The 22,441-nt window shown below is 42.6% G+C and overlaps 1 protein-coding gene and 1 long non-coding RNA gene across 4 annotated transcripts in view; both read left to right on the plus strand.

Annotated features, from left to right (window-relative positions):
• The window catches only part of LOC124257183 (TBC1 domain family member 2B-like), a 48,170-nt gene extending 40,363 nt beyond the window's left edge, over positions 1-7,807 (plus strand). For 2 of the 3 annotated variants that reach the window (XM_046691235.1, XM_046691300.1), the window contains exons 14-20: positions 1,122-1,230; positions 1,907-2,038; positions 4,599-4,736; positions 5,404-5,580; positions 6,210-6,344; positions 7,062-7,139; positions 7,321-7,807. In XM_046691235.1, the coding sequence (XP_046547191.1) occupies positions 1,122-1,230; positions 1,907-2,038; positions 4,599-4,736; positions 5,404-5,580; positions 6,210-6,344; positions 7,062-7,139; positions 7,321-7,428 (877 nt within the window). In that variant the 3' untranslated portion in view covers positions 7,429-7,807. The remainder of the gene's footprint in view (positions 1-1,121; positions 1,231-1,906; positions 2,039-4,598; positions 4,737-5,403; positions 5,581-6,209; positions 6,345-7,061; positions 7,140-7,320) is intronic. The other variant, XM_046691377.1, reaches the window with a different exon arrangement.
• A 5,630-nt stretch (positions 7,808-13,437) lies between these two features.
• LOC124257401 lies at positions 13,438-15,084 on the plus strand. Its single transcript, XR_006893269.1, has 2 exons — positions 13,438-14,540; positions 14,572-15,084. It is a non-coding gene; the product is annotated as an uncharacterized LOC124257401 (long non-coding RNA).
• The last annotated feature ends 7,357 nt before the right edge of the window (positions 15,085-22,441 follow it).

The following is a 22,441-nucleotide window of genomic DNA, read 5'->3' on the forward strand; positions in this document are numbered from 1 at the left end:
TGTCAGTCACACAACCAACAAGGATCTCTTGAAATGTGTTACACTGCAAGGTGATGTGATCAGCCAGAAGGTGTAGGAGGTATAGGATGTTCCCTGATGGATGGGCACTGTATGCTGCAGGTGTAGGGTGTACTGGGTTTCCCATATGTATGCTGCAGGTGTAAGATGTACTGGGTTTCCCATATGTATGCTGCAGGTGTAGGGTGTACTGGGTTTCCCATATGTATACTGCAGGTGTAGGGTGTACTGGGTTTCCCATATGTATGCTGCAGGTGTAGGGTGTACTGGGTTTCCCATATGTATACTGCAGGTGTAGGGTGTACTGGGTTTCCCATATGTATACTGCAGGTGTAGGTGTATTGGGTTTCCCATATGTGTACTGCAGGTGTAGGGTGTACTGGATCTCCCATATGTGTACTGCAGGTGTAGGGTGTACTGGATCTCCCATATGTGTGCTGCAGGTGTGAGGGTGTACTGGGTTTCCCATATGTATACTGCAGGTGTAGGGTGTACTGTGCTCCCATATGTGTACTGCAGGTGTAGGGTGTACTGGTGCTCCCATATGTGTACTGCAGGTGTAGGATGTACTGGTGCTCCCATATGTGTACTGCAGGTGTAGGGTGTACTGGGTTTCCCATATGTATACTGCAGGTGTAGGGTGTACTGGGTTTCCCATATGTATACTGCAGGTGTAGGTGTATTGGGTTTCCCATATGTATACTGCAGGTGTAAGGTGTACTGGGGGTTTGAACCCCCCTCTTTTTAAAATGACTTAAGATCACATTGAGAGAAAAAAAATTACGTTGGCGGAGCCATGTGTATGGAACCCCCTCCTTTCAAAATTCCTGGATCCACCAATGCGATGTGTAGAGTATGCCATATGCATACTGCTGGTGTAGGGTGTATTGAGAGTGCCATGTGTATGCTGCAGGTGTAGGGTGTATTGAGAGTGCCATGTGTATCGTGCAGGTGTAGGGTGTATTGAGAGTGCCATGTGTATGCTGCAGGTGTAGGGTGTATTGAGAGTGCCATGTGTATGCTGCAGGTGTAGGGTGTATTGAGAGTGCCATGTGTATTGTGCAAGTCTAGGATGTGTAGAGTATGCCCTATGTATGCTGCAGGTGTATCAACATGCATATAGGCCAGTCGAGACAGAAGCTGGGTCCAGGATACTACAAGAGTCTGGTTGTCCGTGCCAAGGACACCAAGTCCAACCCTGCAGCCAAACAGGTGTGTAGCTCACGTCAACCAGGTTGACATACTGTGATGCAACATGTTTAGATTCTTCTGATTCTACTACCTTGTGGAGAACTTGAGGGATCTGGGTCCCGATCTAAGACATTTGTAATCCTATGATAAACTATAGAGTTACGACAAGTCGTAACGTTAGGACCGATTTGTGGATCGGGGCCCTCATCTTTTTACTATCAAATTGAGTTAAGGAATACATATGGATATTGAAAATATCTTTTTTCAGAAGTTCTACCTTGATAATAGGGTAACTGTTACTAATAGGTGTTTACTGTTAGATGACCTTAAATTTCACAACACAATTTATCTCCCAGTATGCTATAGTACTAAAATATACAGCAAATGGCTTGAACCAAAAATACAGTTTATTATATCTGTCAGTATGTTATAAGCATGTTCGTTATAAAAGTGTTCTTGTGTATTTGATGAGACAGTACATCAATTTCCCAAAGGTCCTGGAGTAGGGATGCTGTTTTCTGAAATCTTTATTTTGTGATAAAAATGTGCAGACATTCTTTGAACAATAAGAAACATTAATTTTGGTTGTTTGGGAATGCCAGTAATTCTTTCCTTCAAATAATTTCCCATTGAGCAGTATGGAGCCAAGTGTCCAGATTTATTTGAGCTTAGTTAACAACATGTCATCCTCTTTCAGATTGAACTTGACCTGTTGAGAACTCTGCCGAACAATCGACACTTTGAAAGACTTGAATCAGATGGCATCAAGAAATTAAGGAGAATCTTGCTGGCCTTCAGTGCCCAGAACATGGTGATTGGCTACTGCCAGGTGAGTCATGGGGCAATCTTTAAGGCCTTCAGTGCCCAGAACATGGTGATTGGCTACTGTTAGGTGAGTCATTGGGCAATCTTTAAGGCCTTCGGTGCCCAGAACATGGTGATTGGCTACTGTCAGGTGAGTCATGAGGCAATCTTTAAGGCCTTCAGTGCCCAGAACATGGTGATTGGCTACTGTCAGGTGAGTCATGGGGCAATCTTTAAGACCTTCAGTGCCCAGAACATGGTGATTGGCTACTGTCAGGTGAGTCATGAGGCAATCTTTAAGGCCTTCAGTGCCCAGAACATGGTGATTGACTACTGTCCAGGTGAGTCATGGGGCAATCTTTAAGGCCTTCAGTGCCCAGAACATGGTGATTGACTACTGTCAGGTGAGTCATGGGGCAATCTTTAAGGCCTTCAGTGCCCAGAACATGGTGATTGGCTACTGTCAAGGTGAGTCATGAGGCAATCTTTAAGGCCTTCAGTGCCCAGAACATGGTGATTGGCTACTGTCAGGTGAGTCATGGGGCAATCTTTAAGGCCTTCAGTGCCCAGAACATGGTGATTGGCTACTGCCAGGTGAGTCATGGGGCAATCTTTAAGGCCTTCAGTGCCCAGAACATGGTGATTGGCTACTGTCAGGTGAGTCATGAAGCAATCTTTAAGGCCTTCAGTGCCCAGAACATGGTGATTGGCTACTGCCAGGTGAGTCATGGGGCAATCTTTAAGGCCTTCAGTGCCCAGAACATGGTGATTGGCTACTGTTAGGTGAGTCATTGGGCAATCTTTAAGGCCTTCGGTGCCCAGAACATGGTGATTGGCTACTGTCAGGTGAGTCATGAGGCAATCTTTAAGGCCTTCAGTGCCCAGAACATGGTGATTGGCTACTGTTAGGTGAGTCATTGGGCAATCTTTAAGGCCTTCGGTGCCCAGAACATGGTGATTGGCTACTGCCAGGTGAGTCATGGGGCAATCTTTAAGGCCTTCAGTGCCCAGAACATGGTGATTGGCTACTGTTAGGTGAGTCATTGGGCAATCTTTAAGGCCTTCAGTGCCCAGAACATGGTGATTGGCTACTGTCAGGTGAGTCATGAGGCAATCTTTAAGGCCTTCAGTGCCCAGAACATGGTGATTGGCTACTGTCAGGTGAGTCATGGGGCAATCTTTAAGACCTTCAGTGCCCAGAACATGGTGATTGGCTACTGTCAGGTGAGTCATGAGGCAATCTTTAAGGCCTTCAGTGCCCAGAACATGGTGATTGACTACTGTCAGGTGAGTCATGGGGCAATCTTTAAGGCCTTCAGTGCCCAGAACATGGTGATTGACTACTGTCAGGTGAGTCATGGGGCAATCTTTAAGGCCTTCAGTGCCCAGAACATGGTGATTGGCTACTGTCAAGTGAGTCATGAGGCAATCTTTAAGGCCTTCAGTGCCCAGAACATGGTGATTGGCTACTGTCAGGTGAGTCATGGGGCAATCTTTAAGGCCTTCAGTGCCCAGAACATGGTGATTGGCTACTGTCAGGTGAGTCATGGGGCAATCTTTAAGGCCTTCAGTGCCCAGAACATGGTGATTGGCTACTGTCAGGTGAGTCATGAAGCAATCTTTAAGGCCTTCAGTGCCCAGAACATGGTGATTGGCTACTGTCAGGTGAGTCATGGGGCAATCTTTAAGGCCTTCAGTGCCCAGAACATGGTGATTGGCTACTGTCAGGTGAGTCATGGGGCAATCTTTAAGGCCTTCAGTGCCCAGAACATGGTGATTGGCTACTGCCAGGTGAGTCATGGGGCAATCTTTAAGGCCTTCAGTGCCCAGAACATGGTGATTGGCTACTGCCAGGTGAGTCATGGGGCAATCTTTAAGGCCTTCAGTGCCCAGAACATGGTGATTGGCTACTGCCAGGTGAGTCATGAGGCAATCTTTAAGGCCTTCAGTGCCCAGAACATGGTGATTGGCTACTGCCAGGTGAGTCATGGGGCAATCTTTAAGGCCTTCAGTGCCCAGAACATGGTGATTGGCTACTGCCAGGTGAGTCATGAGGCAATCTTTAAGGCCTTCAGTGCCCAGAACATGGTGATTGGCTACTGCCAGGTGAGTCATGGGGCAATCTTTAAGGCCTTCAGTGCCCAGAACATGGTGATTGGCTACTGCCAGGTGAGTCATGGGGCAATCTTTAAGGCCTTCAGTGCCCAGAACATGGTGATTGGCTACTGCCAGGTGAGTCATGGGGACATTACTACGAACAGGGCTTGGGCATGGTGCCATTGCAATTTCTGCACATTTTTGCAAATCTGTATACTGTAATCTGTATACACTGATATGTTTGTTGTTTGTTGTGAATAAATATAATATTTTGTTTGGCAATGATATTGGAAATTACTGACTACCTAACTGTTTATTTCCATGTGCAAGCATCTGTAAGTTTTCTGCCCTAATTGAATCCATTCCAGATGTTTTGTAGACTTTACTTTGTACACTGTGTCCAAATGTCACCGCTGATGCAGCGTTAAGCAATACTCACTCACTCAAACTGTCACCTTCTGCCTTCTATTGATGGTGTTTCTGTGCAGGGATTGAACCGACTAGCTGCCATAGCACTGCTGTTCCTGGCTGAGGAGGAAGCGTTCTGGTGTCTGGTGACGATAGTGGAACACCTGATGCCCCCGGACTACTTCACCACCACACTGGCGGCAGCACAGGCAGACCAGGTGAGGCTGTTACAACCACACAACACAACCTTCAGCAACTCGTGCTAATTGGGAGAGACTGGGGTGGTCAGGATGTGTGATTTGTTTGATCACTGGATCGTCTGGTCAAGATTTGATTGTTGACAGGCTGCCATCATGAATCTAGAATATTGTACAGCATGAAACAAACAAATGTTATTCCAGCTGATACTCACTTGGTATTGTGGAATAACAGTGTGTGTGTGAGTGAGTGAGTATGGTTTTACGCCACTTTTTAGCAATATTCCAGCAATATCACGGCAGGGGACACCAGAAATGGGCTTCACACATTGTACCCATGTGGGTTATCGAACCCGGGTCTTCGGTGTGACGAGCGAACGCTTTAACCACTAGGCTACCCCACCGCCCCTGTGGAATAACAGGCCATTACAAATATTCGATGCTTGTCAATAGGACCAGTGTTACAAAATGTGCCGATTATTCGTTATTGCAATTATTGTTAGTGCTGTCGACTATTGGTTTAGAGTCCCAGACTACATTATTCTGATAGAGGTGGTTTATTGCTGTCTGTGATGGAAGTTAACATTCAAACTGTGTGTTTATTTCCAGTGTGGTTATTACCGACCATCATGTATATTCCAGTGAGATCATTGCGGACTGTGATGTGTATTTAATGTATATATTCCAGCGTGTGTTGAAGGACTTAGTGCAGGACAAGTTGCCCAAGCTGTACAGTCATTTTGAGACCCACGATGTTGACTTGAGTCTGTTCACATTCAACTGGTTCCTCACGGTGTTTGTGGACAGTGTGCCGACGGAGACTTTCCTTAGAGTCTGGGACTCCTTCTTGTATGAAGGCAGTAAGGTAGGACCCTTCACTTTCTGTGTATACAGTCCACTGCTGGCATCAGTGTTTGCCCTTAACCCTGAAAAGATACAGGCCTTAAGGACCCAGAAACAAAAAAAGTTGTCTGTCCTGATCAGAATGTGTAGGGCCTATATCTTAATGTGGAAATTATACTGGGATGAAAAAGCTGTCGGCCTTAGCACCTACAGAAAACAAAAGCTGTGTGTCCGATTGGTTTTCAGTCGGCTTCGGTCCTAAGGACCAACATTAATTTCAAACGCTGGATGGCATCACTCCTTATGTTGGCGATGTAGAAAGTGAATTACTTTTCTCTTAAATTCTAGTTGGAATTTGTTTTTGGCATTTTGAAACAGTTTTTAGTTTTGCTCAGTTCCAGTGAACATTTAAAATAGCTCCATGTTTCACCTTAAGACAGCAATCATGACATCTTAGAGGTGAGTTCTGATTAGACACAACACTTACCATTAGACTGTTACTATTATCTGATTGGTTGGAAATGCGTTATTTTGTTTGTAGTGGTCCAATATTACCTATATTGTTTACCATTAGGTAATGGAGTCTTGTCAGTGGATAGAGTGTCATGTGACATAACTTTTCACTAATTTCATGGATGTTTGACCTTTCAGGTGCTGTTTCGGTTCGCAATTTCTTTCCTAAAGTACGCAGAGGAAGGAGTGTTGACCCAGAACACATCCTTCCTGGTTAACAGGTACATGCGCACTGTAGGTGAGCGGATGACTGACGCCAGAGGGATCTGTAAGGTATGATTCCAGCTTGATTCCGGACATTTGATAAATTGGTAAAAAATTCACCTCTACAATCACCCTGCCAGGGAGTACGCAAATAGTTCTTCCATGACAAGAAGAGCAATTTCTAGTTTCTTACAGTGATATAATGTAAACAAATATCAGCTGATGTTATGGGATCAACAACCAATCTATGAATTCCTTTAATGAGAATAGTTTGCCCAGTTTTCTAAGGCTTCAGTCCAGTGTGTGGAGTCTGGATCCATATTCAGGATCTTCATATACAGGAAATTCTGGTGCTCTTTACAGGTCTGAGATCCTTGGTAAACTGTGTTTCAATAAAGGTGGTAAACATCTCCAACCTTTGGGTTTTCTGCCCACATCGGACTGCAATATGGTCATGAGGCTGAATGACCACTCACTCACTCACTAATCTTGCTCTAATCAAGCTCAACAGTGGACTTCACGACAACACCTGTTCTACAGCTCGTTCACTCATTCCTCTTCCTTTTGGTGACACACAGGATATTCAAAGTTCAAAGGGTTGATTTGTTGTTTTTATTGTCGCTATTCATCATGTTCACAGGATTCTGTTATTTCACATCATGTATTTGTACTAAACAGTTATTATGTCTTTGTTGATATGATGCTGGAACAAACAAAGATCACATAGCCTTGTTAATGTTTGTTTTCCCAGAAATGAAGACCTAACCTTTGTTTCCATGGTTACAGATAGCCTTCCATGACCTGAACCCCTTCCCAATGAGGAGCATTGCTAGCAAGAGGCAGGGCCATCTAAATCAAATCAAGGTAGATAACTCGCAGTACATTTCAATATCATATGACTGGGCATAAACAGCAAACAAAAACAAACAAAAATACAAAAGAAGTAATCAAATCAAGAAATAGTATCCAGGCTGAAAAACATTAATCAGCTTCAGTGCTTGGTTATTTGACTGGGCATTTCATTTTAATGTGATTTCTTCTTTAGATTGAGTTGGCCGAGTTGGATGCAATCCGCCGCGACTTCAAGTCAGGGAGAGTCCCTGGCGAGACGATGGATTTCTACAGTGATGATGACCTTGATGATGATGCATGAGTGGCAGTTGCCATGGGAACAACACATTGACATACTTGGCGGGGAGCCCAGGCTGTCTTCCTGTACAACTAATTCACACTCGCCAGAATTGTTTTGATAAAGTTTGCTGATATTATGTATAGTTGATTCTTTAAATGTTAAAGTTGGTGTCTTTGGAATTAGGCATCCATTCTGCAATCAGAAGACTAAAATTGATTGATCCATAATCAATTTAAAAACAAACATTTCACTTTTAGTTAGTGATTCAAATCCATGCATAGCATCACCAAATATGTGACTGTATGTTAGTGTTGGGAATTGGTTGAAATCTCACAATTGATGATTGCTTCATTACCAACGAACAATCATCGAAAAAATTGGTTAGCGTCATTTTTCAGATTTTACTATCCAGGTTGTTATTCCAGATATGTATAACATGATGCAACTTGCTACTTTAAAGTGATGACTAATATATCATGAACATAAACTTCCTTGAGTCTTAGAGAAATATTCAGTCATGGCTTTTCAGTTAGTGAAGTGAGTTTTCTAAGAATTAAACATGTTTTCAGGCCCTGACAACTTCTAAGATATGTTCCATTGTCAAGTTTTTCAAAGACTAAAACAGTAGTTCCAAAATCGTTTATGTTCGATTATGAGAAAATGTGATCGATTGCTTGGTCGATTGGTCACTGCGACCAATCTTCGATTATTTCAATTAATCGGAACACCACTACTGTATATACTACACTCACTAAGAATCATGGGAATGTTATTTGATAAGATAAATCCTGCTGGGATTAACGTTTAATCTTTGTTTTTCCAAGACAAATATGTAAGCTGCTACGGACTAGGTAAATCCATCCAATTGAACATTAAATTATATATTAATAGCAGTTGATATAGCTAGACTTCTGTGATAACCGAATATTTTTTTATCGATTATGACCTACTTTTTGTGTAGTGATTGCCTGTGCATGGTTGTCTCCCTTGGATGCCCCAGGAAGTTCTGAATAAGGGTTTGAATTCCAGTTCATCCCGAGTGTGTTACTAGGTTTGTCAGCACTGTATCCATAGATATCACCAAAGAGGTAAAAGTCTTAGATTTATATTTCAAAACCTCATTTTGTATATGATCATGTGATTCTAAACATTCTTTATAATTTGTGACTGGTGTGCTGTGAAATATTTTGACAATGACGTAAAGGGTTGAACTGAATAGTAACATTCTTGTTCCATTTGTTGGATTGAGAGTAACCGTCATTGTGACTGAGAACAAATGCCAGTCATGCTTCATATTTAAATATTCTCAAGAGGGTTTCAGTTCAGAGAGATTATCTTCAGCTACTGAACATTATTGTAACTATGTAAATATTTCATAAAGTTGTTGTGTAAATAACACATTCCAACACTCATCAAGTTGTTTCCATACATCAATGTTACACATTCCTAACTTGTTGCTAGTGATCAAAGGATGAAAAAGTGCTAAAATATCTAAATGCCTATACATATCGGTATGTACTTGATTACGTGAGACTTGCTTGGGATTAGATCATGTTTGACCTGCTCCGACATTATCTCACTGCATGTGATTGAATCAGTCTTGATCATGTTATTTATTTGTTAATCATGTTGAAAGAGGACCTTGTCGAGATGTTATTGTCCACAGTCTGCCTATTCCTGTGTCTGTCCTATGAACCATGGCTCAGAGAGGATTTTTATTCTTCTGGTAAATAATAATGGCTTTGCTTTTAAAACTACGAGGATACAAGGCATTTGTTAATCTATGTTTTAACATTCTAAAATCAAAATACTGAAAGATATTTCCTGCCATTTTTTCTGTCTATGCCTTTCTGTGATTCATGTCTCCCTGACAGTGTTCTAGTCTTGTGTTATGTGTCAGACAGTGTTATCCCTGTGGGGTAATGGAAATTCCTAATCCTCTTAAACACTGACTTCCATTAAAACATTTTCACCTCAACACCTCCACCAAAAAACACCAAACAAACACCTCCATGAATATATCCTAACCTTATTCCTTCACAAACACCCCAAACCAAATACCCCTACCCAGACACCCCAGTCCAAAAACTCCACACCTTATTATGTCCATTCAATTTACCCCAGGCCACTCACATCCCCACCCCACCCATCCCCATCTGAACACCATTGCATTATTTAGCCATTGAGACAAGAATGGGATGTTTCAAATGATCGTGAATAAGGTTTTCATTGTCTGATAAGAAGTGGCTTTGGCATCAACTATCTTGATTGCTGATTGGTGGAAAACATTCCAACACCTAGGCATGATAAGGAGTGTCTTTAGCGTCAACTGTCTGTGTCCTTAACATGTACACCTTACCTGGAATGTTTGATGACACCTGTAAGGGACTATGTGGGTGTGCCCATTTTGCAAGATGTTTAGATTCTAGGGAGCAGACTCTCAATGACATTGTTCATTTGATAGGTCTTTCTACATGCAAAATGTGAAAAAATGTTGGACATTTAGGTTTATAAAGTATAGGAGCGGAATGTACAGACAAAACACTATTTTCATTATGGCATTGTTATTTTGATGGGTCTTTCATGCAGGCACAATATGATCATGTATGATATTTAGGTTTGTGAGGGTTTGGAAGCGGTCTGTACAGAGAAAACTATTTTCCTGACGAAATTGTTAAGTTAATGTGTCTATCATACAGGCAATATGATATGAATTTGATATTTAGGTTATTGATTGTTTGGAGGTTCAGGTGTTTCTGGCTTCTGTGGGCGCTCCTGTATGGGAGAGGTGATTGTAATCACTTACCTGGCACGGTGGACAGAAGGAGCCATATTGTGTGTTAATTTACCCCGGTGCTTCTTGCTACCTGTATCAGGTCTATTGCTTTCAGTTCTGTGATAATAAGTGGTCTTCCATTTGGCCTTAGAAATCTGTATTCCAGGACTTAAACGCTTATGGGTGTGAACACAAATCACAACATGCCATGTTTAGTTATGAATCCCAATGCAGAGTGTGTATTCCAAAGTGTAATCTTCACGAAAATGTGTGTATTGTATTTTGACACAAGTGTATGTACACATATGTGCACATTATTTTGATACCAGCGTATGTACACAGAGGTGCACTGCGTTTTGGCACAGGTGTATGTACACATAGATGCAGAGTATGTTGATACATGTGTATGTAAACAGGTGCTCTCTATTTTGGCACAGGTGTATGTAAACAGGTGCTCTGTATTTTGATACAGGTAACACACACAGGTGCTCTGTATTTTTATACAGGTGTATGTAAACAGGTGTACTATGTTTCGGCAGACGTGTATGTAAACACTAGTGCATTTTATTTTGACACTTAGTTTAGAGAATGTAACGCATGTATGGTGTATTTTGAGTTTCACGTTCAAAGGTGTTCTATATTTGCACACAATTGTATGTAAACACAGGTGTATTGTATTTGACACAGGAGCATTGCACTCTGATTCACAGAATCTTTGAAGTTCTATCTGCAGATATACTACTGAAAATGTTTTTACGTTCTTTTATGTTCTTACACACATACACCTTTTCTTGTCTCATGCTTTTGCTTTGCAAAATGTCTGCTATGTTGACTTTATTATAAAAAGTTAACATACTTCTGGTACTTGTTCTTTGTAACCAGGGATCATCTATTCCAGTGGGCGCTTCTGATGGACAGGGCATAGTGGATCATGTCACCATGATTTGCTTTGCGGAGTTGTGTCCCTTTGGATCCAGTGATCATTAGTTTGAATCCCAGATTCACCCCACTTACAATCCTTGGCCTGTCAGATTCACCCCACTTACTATCCTTGGCCTGTCAGAAACATATTCCCCCTGATAATTTATTTTTCCCTAATCGTATATGTCTCCTTTATCTGTCCTTCGACTTGAAGGTAAAACACTTGTAAAAAAGTACCAACTGGAGCAAGCCGTGCCTTACGAGCTGACTAACGAGCTTCATTATTATCATTCAGCTTCCTTGTTAAAATGCCCTTATATAATAGACTATGAAAGCTGAAGAATGCCAGTCAACCTGCTTATTCCAGTCATCAGATTTGATCACATCACTTCCATAATGTATATAGTTCACTATTGTAATTCCATGCACGTAACACTTTGTTGTATATGTAAATTATTCCGTAGTGTACAGTGTGTCAAATGTGAACTGATCCTTCATTGAGGACACTCATGTGATGTTAGATGTTGGCCATATTGGCGAATGTTTCATTGTTATTGGGCTATTTATTGATGTCAGAGCAGTATTACACATTGCTTTTTTGCATTTAGAATATGGTTTGTTATGACATACATGAAAGGGATATAGTGAGTGAATGTTGTTTTATGGTGTAGTCCACAATAGTTCAGCTATATTGAGCAGCCTGTGAACAATCATCTCTGGGCCAGACAAACAGTGAGTGAGTAAGATTAGTTTTACGCTGCTTTTAGCAATATTCCAGCAATATCATGGTGGGGGGACACCAGAAATGGGCTTCACACAATGTACCCATGTGGGGAATCGAATCACAGGTCTTCGGCATGACGAGCGAATGCTTTAACCACTAGGCTACCGCACCACCCCGCCAGACAAACAAGTGGTTGACAGCATGAAGAACAATTGGTGTCACTGGGATACAGAACACAATGTTCAGATCACACAGTGTCTTCAGTTGGGATGACTCATATTCACAGGGATTGAAAACTACTTTTTCTCGGAATCCCCCGTGCTGCAAAATACAGTTGAGTAAGATAACTTTGTCCAGCTTCTCATGCAGTATGGGGGGCGGTGGGGTAGCCCAGGGGGTATAGCGTTTGCTCGTCATGCAGAAGACCTGTGGTTCGATTCCCCACATGGGTACAGTGTGTGAAGCCCTTTTCTGGTGATATTGCTGGAATATTGCTAAAAGCAGCGTAAAACCCAACTCACTTACCCACCCATGCAATATGAAGCAATACATTATCACGAGCAGGATTTGCAGGAGACTCAGCATACCTTGCTGGAATGGGGATTGTGTTGTCAAAATGGCTGTTGTGATGAAAATAATCTGGATAGAGACCTTTTACCGGGGACCCCAGTAATTAATTGACATCATATATTGATGGCATGGATTATTTGCTGATGCTGAAAAACTGGTTTGTCTGGTCCAGACTTGGCACATTCAGGCTGGTAAAATATTACTGTTATATTGCAGACTAACATGTGTATACCCACACATCTACTCACATACCCTTAATTTGTAAATGTTTTTTTTAAAACAACTTCACTCCAATCCTTATATATATTTGCTGGAAGAAATTTCACAGACTATAGGATAGTTTCTGGAACCGCATTGGCAATATATTGATTTATCTTTCTTATTACATACCAGTACACAAAAGAATTTGATAAAACCATCTGATTATTTTATATGACTTTAGTTAATCTGTCTTGCCATGTGGTTATGTTAGTGGAATTGAAATTTTTCAACAGTTATTCACCCTCAGTTTTGGCCGGTATATACATTATGTATTTATGCTTGTGTAGAAATTCACTGTTCATTCTGTTGCTATACTTAAGTTACACCAATGCATTTTTTCCCTTTTGTTATGCCAATACATTTTGCTGAAGAATAACATCAATTTGTCTCATTGTTATTTCTCTTAGAAAATTAACTTCAATCTTGAGAACAAATTTTAAGTAATGTTATTTCAGCTTCTAGGATTGTTGTTTCTGGATTAATCTATAAAATATAAAAATATTGTTCTTGCTTCAATAGAAAATGTCAGTACCGGAAATTCAGGTATTTAGGCCAACGCGAAATTTAGCCCATGGGCTGAAATACGGATTTTTTCCCGTATTTAAGCCCATGGGTTTAAATTTGGATTTAATTCTTTGGTGTTTAGAGTGACGTCCCTTTCCAAACGGAGACTTTGACTCTGAATAGTGTCACTGCCATAGATATCAGTCAGTCACTCCTGTCAGATTAGTTTCAAGTTAAAATGTTTATGAGTAAGATAAACCTGGGGCTTAAATACGGGAATTCCCGGTACTAAGTTTCCACATGTTCTAGGGTAGTTAGTACATGCAATACTCCTAGCTGTGAGTTTACCAGCTGCAATAACTGTATATGTCATTACATATTTTAAACCAAAACTTGCCATTTGGGAGTGTTTGAGTGTGATGTTACGTTTTAAGTGCTTATTGTTATTGTGGTTCATTCACTGTTACATTCACACATTCCATAGGTGTGCTTTCATGTCAAATGTGCTCTTTAAGCAAATCTGAATGTTTTGTATCACCATTTGCCTGTGTCATAATATGAGTTGGAGTGTTCTTGACTTGACCTTGTAATATTTTGACAGTTTTGAATTGTGTAGAATAGGCAACAGAGACATGGAGATGATTTCTTTTTGTATGTTTGTTGAAAATACAATAAATTTTTGTATGTCTTAACTAATTAAACAATGACTAATTGATTTTTTTAGAATCTTGCTCTTTGTGTGAAATACACGTACCGGTACCTATATATTTTTATGTTTGTGTGCTCAAAATTAGCAGTTTGTGTTGTTTTGAGTCTATTTTTTAAATAGATGTTTATTATATTTGTATTCCTGCAAGTATGATGGGTAAACTCTAGTTAAGTGTTCCATAAAAAAGCACAGTATGAGATTGAAGCTATGGCCAGGGTAACTGCTGTGAACATTTTATTTGAGCAAATAGTGACAAAATATAATGCTGAGCAGTGGAAGTTTGATGTTACAAAACAATTAAATACTAGTATAGAAGTGGTGCCAAGATATAAGCTTGACAGGGAAATTCTTATCCTAAATATATATCTATTGTCTTACCATGTATTTAGTTTTAATCATTAAGAAAATACAAAAAGGTATGTTCAAACAATATTGCCTTTTCTCATTAAATTATGAAGATTTTAGATCACTCAGTGTCATATTCATCTTATGAAACAAGAAATACAAACAGCCACCAGTTTCAGAGTTACCAAGGCATCAGCAAATCATGTTTGTTTCAGTGGATTTTGTTAGCTTGTTTGACAATTGTTAGTCATGGAAAATGTCCCAGGCAGATGGAACTATCTAGATTATGGAGAAAATATTGTGTTCTTTGTGTGTTTTATTAAGTTCCTGCATGTAAATTCTGTGTTTTATTAGGTTCCTGTGTTAATGGATTTGTTGTGGTCACTGAAGAACGAAGAATGGAATTGTGTTCACCAATCTATCTGTATAGAATACACTGCTCAACTCTTTCTATTGATATTGATATACAAGTTTACTTCATAGTTGTGACTTCAGACTGTCACTAAAAGATAGATGGAAATACTCAGTGTATGAACTTTGTCTATTGCAATAGTAATGGGATATAAGCAGTTGTTTTTCATTCATGTTGAATATTTTGACCATGGTAATAAAAAGGTCCATGTCATAAGTATTCATTTCTGATTTCATTCTAAAGTGTGTGTTTTTTCAGGTATCCCAAGTAGCATGTATGCCAAAGTATGTTATAGTGATATTGATCAAATGTGCTCTGAACTTTCAATTTCAGATTCTATTGTGGAAGTTTCAGTAGAGCATGGTAATTAACATTGTTTCGACTGAATCTAGATGATACAATTGTCTGTAAATGCAGACTTCCTATAATGAGTGCAATAAAGACTTTACACTTAAGTGTGTCCTGTGTCATTGGTTATGCATTGAATGCCATTAGGTGTCTCCCATGTTATGCTTGTAGAACTGAAACAGAACAGGTCACACACCTGCAGACGTCAGGGTGGTCACAATTACAGTTTATAAACCTATCTCCGATTTTGTGTGTAGTAAAGTAGGATCCTTCCAGAATCAGGTACACCTCTGCTGTGACTTTGCTCTGATCATTTCTAAACCTAGGTTTTGAAGTACACGTTTCAAAACCTCATATCAGGTTACATTTCGACCATTTCATAACCTAGGTTATGATTGATACAACTTTGTCTTGCTATCACTGATCGTAAAATATCACATTATTGAAAACTTCCAGTTAATAGTGGCGATAACTGGTTTTGAACCCGCAACCCTTCACTCACTAGCTTGGCGGTTTTATCCACAAGGCTACAAAGGATTGCTGCAAAGAATGAGATTTGTTTGTCAGTATGAATCATGTGTTCCTCACAAGACGGGTACTTCGGGCAGCGCACATGCAGGACACGGGTTGTGCGTGCGAGGCAAGGTGTTGGCTTCCAGTGGCATCCCAGTTGACACCGGTTGTTCCATCATTTGGGGGCTGTTCCATCAATATTGTTCTGCTCAGTACAGGTACACAAAACATTTGACCAAATTGAACATAATACATATTTGTGTCGGATAAGACACTCCTCCTCGGTTTTGGTAGCAAATGTAAACCTCCAGCCCGAGGGATTTTCCCGATTCCAAGGGTTTAAATTTGCTACCAAAACCTCAGTCGTGTTTTATCCTTTACATATATCCTGGCTGGTTCCAAGAGTCATCTGGAAATGCTACAGAACAAAAGCTATATCCAGCTTGTGATATCTCAAATTTATTTTCCATCCAAACAACATATACTATCAGTTCAATAAACTGTGATGAATAGAAGAATTGCAGCCACTGCTTTGGATACAAGAAACCCCCAGACATGTTGCATTTCAAACAAAATATATAATTCCACTTCCTTATTTCCGTACTTTCGGAATTCCGTGAGATGTGTGCATGCACTGTGTCATCATTATGCTTGAGTTGTTAATAAGTCTAATAAGTTTTTTCATTAGCTCTGTTAATTTGTTTGTGTTCTCATTGCAAGTTTTCGGAGTCCTTTTGAGAAACGGAGGTTGAAAGGTGTTGTGATTGGAGTGACTTTTCGACATTGGTGATGTTTATACCATGATTCTGAGGTGAGCTTGTTATCCCAGTTTTTGTTTTGACCGAGATGGCCAAGAGTTGTGGTCAGCCAAAATGGCGCTGGCACCTAGTGTCACCAAAGAACAGGTCAATGAACTTGAAGTTGGCAAAGTCAGACTTTTTGACTATGCGGACAATCTCAAGGAGATTCCCACTCATACAGACACGACCTCCATAGGAGGAAAGTCTATAGTTTCTTCCAAAGGAGGAAACAGAAAAAAGATTGAGCAACCTAAAGCTGGAGATAAGCACTACAGTGGCTTGCAGAGGGCCAGGCAGAGCAGTCACAGACCATGGAGAATATTGGGTCAGTGCTGGATCTGATCAGCAGTCGACTGGCTTCAGGTGGAGATTCACGGAATCAGCCGAGCACTTCCGAATGTCTCTAAGATGGCGGCGCCCATGATAGATCACAGGAACTTGACAGCAGATACCATATTATAGAATATGGCCTCTGTTAACAGTGAAACCAAAGATGATGATGATATTGACTTACTTGTGACTAATTGCATGAATGCAAGTGATCCTAAGGACACAGAGCAACATGCTAATGACGACTATGTCAACAATGACAATCTAATGGCTGACATGAGTTTTTTTATGAGGAAGATGAAACAGGCCGAGATACTCTGTGGGCTAGCAAAATACATCAATGACGGCTTAGCAAAGACCCCTAACATGGAAAAATTGAACTCTTTGATGGACAAATATAAGTGGCCGAGAAATAAAGAACTCTTGGTAGTTCCTCGTGTCAATGAGGAAATTTGGAATTAGGCAAAGCCTCACACAAGAGGTCATGATCTGAAACTACAACAGACACAAGGTTTGCTTGTGAAAACTGCCATTCCCCTTGTGAGGATTTATGAACACTTTGATGAACGCAGTTATGTCAAAACAAGGTGATCCAAAAGAGCTTTTGGCCATAACTAAAGAATCCCTTCGCTTGCTTATGGGAGTTTACCCAGACATGAATGTGAAACGGCGTGAAAACTTCAAACCAGACTTACAAGGCCCATACAGGAGGTTGTGTGCCAGTGGAAAAGCTACCACGACAAAGCTCTTTGGGGACGACCTCTCAAAGAACATTAAAGACATTAGTGAGTTGGAAGAATTAAGCAGGAAGTTACATGGTGACAAAGCAGCACACAAAGGTGGGTTTAAGTAGCCCTTTCGAGGTGGTTTTGGCAACAGATATAAGCCCTATGATAGTTCTTTCAGGGGTCACAAGAAAGTCGACCCAGTGAAAGGAAGAGGATCCTCTTGGGACCTCCGAACAGGGAAGATCAACCCCTACACAGGCCCCTTACAGACAGAGTGTTTTTTTCAGTGAATATGAACAGGAGAGCCATATTGTTGGGAAGGAGTTAAATGTGTTGACCTTGAACACTCCTGACAACTATAAGGCAGGGAAGACTGGCTTACATTGTAAGAATTGGCAGGCTATCACTTCAGACCCTTGGACATTATCATGTGTTAAAGGTGCTAACATTGACTTCACGTCCCTACCACACACATATTTGTCCCTACACCCATCTTTTTAAGGGGATGAGTGGGAACAGGTAGACAGGGAAGTTACTAGCCTTTTTGAAAAATTAGTAATTGAAATGTGTGAACATGAAGAAAATGAGTACATTTGCTACATTTTTTCAAGAACGAAAAAAGTCTCTTCCAACTGCATTGTGAACACTACGAATCAGTATTCAAGAAAGACAAAGGAAGCCACACAGAAGAGCATCAAAAGACACGATATCCCCATGGGTGAAGACTGTCATGAGAACTGCTGGTATTGATATGACTGCACCACATAGCATAAGATCAGCTTCTACAAGCAGTGCATGTAGACAGAGAGTGCCTTAAGACTATTCTGCAAACTGCAGGCTGGAAAAGTAATTGTGTGTTTGCTACATTTTATTGCAAGCCTGTTTCTCAAACTGGTAGTTTTGGTGATGCCATCTTCGTGTCAAGTGTTGACTAAAACTCGGTTTGGTTTGAGTGAGTGAGTTTTGTTTTACGCCACTATTGGCAATATTCCAGCAATATCATGGCGGGGGACACCAGAAATGGGCTTCACATATTGTACCCATGTGGGGAATCGAACCCATGGTCTTCAGCGTGATGAGCGAACGCTTTAACCACTAGGCTTCCCCACTGCCCCCAGTTTGGTTTGACATGTACACTAGTATTGATATGTTCAGGTAGATGTGGTAAAGCCATCTTAAAGTCATGTTTGACTAATACTTGAGTTGAGTTTGAAATGTAACTGTACACTGGTATTGATATGTTGTGTTTTCTGCTATACAGGTTTATAGTATGAATAAATGCATTCTGTGAGATTACAACTTTTCTTTTGAGAGGATAATATGATTCCTGCTCTAAATATTCCCGAAAGTCCGGAATAGGGAAGTGGAATTTAAAATTTAAATGAGACTTACCTGTAAGGTGAAGTTTGATATAAATTCCACTGACTGAGTAAGTGCCCTCCGCTCCGGCCCTTGGCTTCAAGGAATCATATTATTGCTTTAATTCCCCTAGTACTCCATAGGTCAGTGGAATTTATATCAAACTTCACCTTACAGATAAGTCTCGTTTATTTTTTAATTCTTTTTCATAGAGATCGTCCTTGGGGTACATATATGCATTTTCTGCGGCTGAAAATGTCATGTGACAGTTGTATCAATGTTTTAATAAAAATATTGTACAATAAATAAACATCTTTTTTATCTATTATACGGCCCCTACCACGTGGAGTTACCTCCCTGCTACGCATGCGCAGCCAACCAGGTAAGCACCTAGGCCCGTATCATCATTCCTTCTGCTGTCACTCAAGCATTCACACGTGTTCCGAGTTCATAGCTGAATTACTTCTATTTGTGAAGAATGTCTGAGACTCCAACAACTGTATGTATGGTCTTTATTCGTTCTTTACAGAACAGTTTTATTGACTTTGCAGTCTGTTATTTCTCATTTCTGTGACTTTGTATTAAACCTTTACGCTAGCTTTCCCGTGGTTTACGCACGTGTTGCTCTTCCATGGCGGGAAGTTTAGCGTGCCACGTGGTTGTCATATTGCGTTATTAACCAAGTATTTCATGTCCCGTGGTCGCATTACGTAATTTTCAATGTTTTGTACGTGTATATTTATGCTGCTGGTTCCGCTGTTAGCTACAAGCTTGCATGTTTGCTTTCAGGCGTTTACTGGGTGTTCTGTCCGTGGGCAGAACATCCCTAGAGCCGACAAGCATGTTTGTGCTGCTTAGAGAAGGTGGGACATAACCCTGATGTCTGCGAGCTTTGTATGGCCTTTTCCCCCCAGGCCCAGAAGAGAAGGGCGGCGGATTTCCTTTTCTATAAGGAATTGCGAGAGGCGGGAGGGGAACTTACCCAGGAGGTCCCCCCGTCCAAAGCCCAAAAAATCCAAACAAACTAAATCTAGGTCGCATAAGTTGCCTTTCCAGTCATACCACTCGGTGCTGGCACAGGGTCTGTTGAGGATTCCTGGGGTTCCGTTCCCTGCGCCCCCCTGCCCCATGTGTCTTGGGACCGGGGTTCGAGTAGTGTGTCGGTTGCCGGAGCGGGGAGTTCCTTCGGCTCTTCCCTTCCCTTGGTGTCTGGGGCTTGGCCTCCCACGGGTTGCCTCCCACCGGGTCGGGTTCGGATCCTCTTCCAGAATTCTGAATGGACTTTCGGGAGGTCGAGGAGCCGGAGGGCACTTTCCGTTTCTCATCGGCTCTCCGGGAGGTGTGGCAGCGTATTGCCGAGTACATTCCCCAAGCCGCGGTACCCACATGTCACTCGGACTCAGCTGAGTTCCGCCTGCCGGGCGAGGCGTTTGCCCCTAGGCAACCCCCGCAGACACTGCTCCATATCTGGTTGGATCCAGGAGGGGATCGCCTCCGGTTCGACACGCCTCCGGTTCGATTTACCCTAACTCGTTAAGAGGTACCAGCTGGGGGACGATTCTCTGTTCTTTGTGCCGGTGGTTGACGAGTGCGTGTTCACTTCGGTCGCCCTCGGGGGAGGCTCGGCTTTTCAGGCGCAGCCCCGGCTGCCAAGCAAGGGCGTTTAGTTCCACCGTTTGCCCTTGCGGGCGCCCCTCTGCACTTATGAGGAAGTCCACCGGAATGCCATGCAGCAGGTGCGGGTGGTGATCCATCAGGCCTACCTTTCCTCTATTCAAAGGTCGGCTCTGGAGGCGGAAGGGAGCACTTGGGACGTGTCCCCGCATGTTGTTCTGCTTTGCCAATTGTCCGAAGTGCAGGCCCACCTAGCGCGAGACTCTTTGCGGTCTGCCGCGTCTACGGTGATGTGCGCAGTCATGGGGATGCTCAAGCTGTGGCTGTCTACATCCCGCTACTTGGCAGCGAAACAGCAGACCTTGCTGGCTCTTCCCTTCCGGCTGGGAGCGACGTTGTTTCTGGGGGCTCAACGGGTCATTCGGGAGGCTGCTGCTGCAGCTACCTCCTTCAAGGACTCTAAGGGGCGCAGCCTACGCCCGAGTCTGCCGGCTGGCTTCGGCTGCTGGGCAGGGGTAGGAGGAGCAGCCGTCCCGCCAAAGGTAAGGGCAAGGAGCAGTCCTCTTCGTTTTCGAGGGCTTCCGGGAGCATGTTCAGGGCCAGGTGGTTCGTCTTCAGTTGGACAACCTTACGGCCATGACGTACATCCTGAAGCAAGGCGGCACGGTGTCCCTAGAGCTCCTTTGGGAGACGTGGGAATTTCTCCTTGGGATCCTGGCCCCACATGAGTGGATGCTCCACCGGCAGATATTCGGAGTTATCTCCCAGTTGTACGGATCATTCCAGGTGGATCTGTTTGCGTCCGGCGGGACGAATCAGATACCTGTGCTCTGCTCTCGAATACCGGACTAGAGGGCGTTGGCTTCAGACGCCTTCCTGCTGGATTGGACAGGCAAAGTGCTCTGGGCGTTCCCGCCGCTACCACTCATTCCCCGGGTCTTCTCCCAGCTGTCCACCCAGCCAGCTCGGCTACTTGTGCTACTGGCACCGCTATGGCCATCACAAAGCTGGTTTCCAGTAATTCTCAGGTTTCTCGCTCAGCCTCCTGTTCTATTACCTTTGCGACCAGACATTCTCACTCAGAACGGCGCGCCATACCCCAATCCAAGGATTCAGTGGGTGGCTTGGCCTCTGTCAGGTCTAGCCTCGAAGCACGCGGAATTCCTGCAGCAGTTGCAGACACAATTCTGGCTTCGAGGTGGGATTCGACAAACGTTCAATATGAGGATAGGTGGTCCCGCTATGCACGCTGGTGTTCAGATAAGGGGATTGCAGATCCCAGTATTGGAGTTTTTGCAAGCTCATTTGGAAGAAGGCTTGGCGGCTTCAACCATTCGTGGCTACTCCGCCGCTATTGCCACTTTTCACACCCCCGTCGATGGTGCTCTTCTGGGGCAGCACCCTCTTCTACAGCGCTTTTTAGCTGGCTTGGATCGGGTTCGACCTGCTGTCAGGCGAAACAGCCCACCTTGGGATTTGTCAATCATGCTAGATTGGCTGTCCGGTCCTATGTTCTCACGTCTATTGGCTATTTCCATTCAGTTGTTAACATGGAAGGCCGTATTTCTGGTGGCGGTAACATCTGGGCGTAGGGTCGGCGACTTACATGCTATGTCGGCAGACCCAGCGCTGACTGTGTTCCATCCAGATCGTGTCAGTATTCGCCTCCCGGATACTTACTGTCCGAAGATCGATCACGCTTTCCATGTGACAGCTCCTATCGAACTTCCTACTCTGTCTGTTACATTCTTCCTAACGATCGCTATTTATGTGTACTTTGACAGAATTCCCTCCTCCCTGGCCTCCGGGCTTTGGGAGTCAGAGTTAATGCATATATGTACCCCAAGGACGATCTCTATGAAAAAGAATTAGCTAAACCTGTAGAGGTTTCCAATTCTTTGAAGAGAGTCGTCCTTGGGGTAGGGACGCCCACCTCCCCACAATTCTGTTTACTGATTTATTCAGCAGAAGGAATGATGATACGGGCCTAGGTGCTTACCTGGTTGGCTGCGCATGCGTAGCAGGGAGGTAACTCCACGTGGTGGGGGCCGTATAATAGATAAAAAAGATTTTCATTTGTTGTAAAATATTTTTATTAAAACATTGATACAATTGTCACA

Source organism: Haliotis rubra, unplaced genomic scaffold (assembly GCF_003918875.1).
Source record: "Haliotis rubra isolate DU_JTF1 unplaced genomic scaffold, ASM391887v1 Scf10, whole genome shotgun sequence".
NCBI lineage: Eukaryota > Metazoa > Mollusca > Gastropoda > Lepetellida > Haliotidae > Haliotis > Haliotis rubra.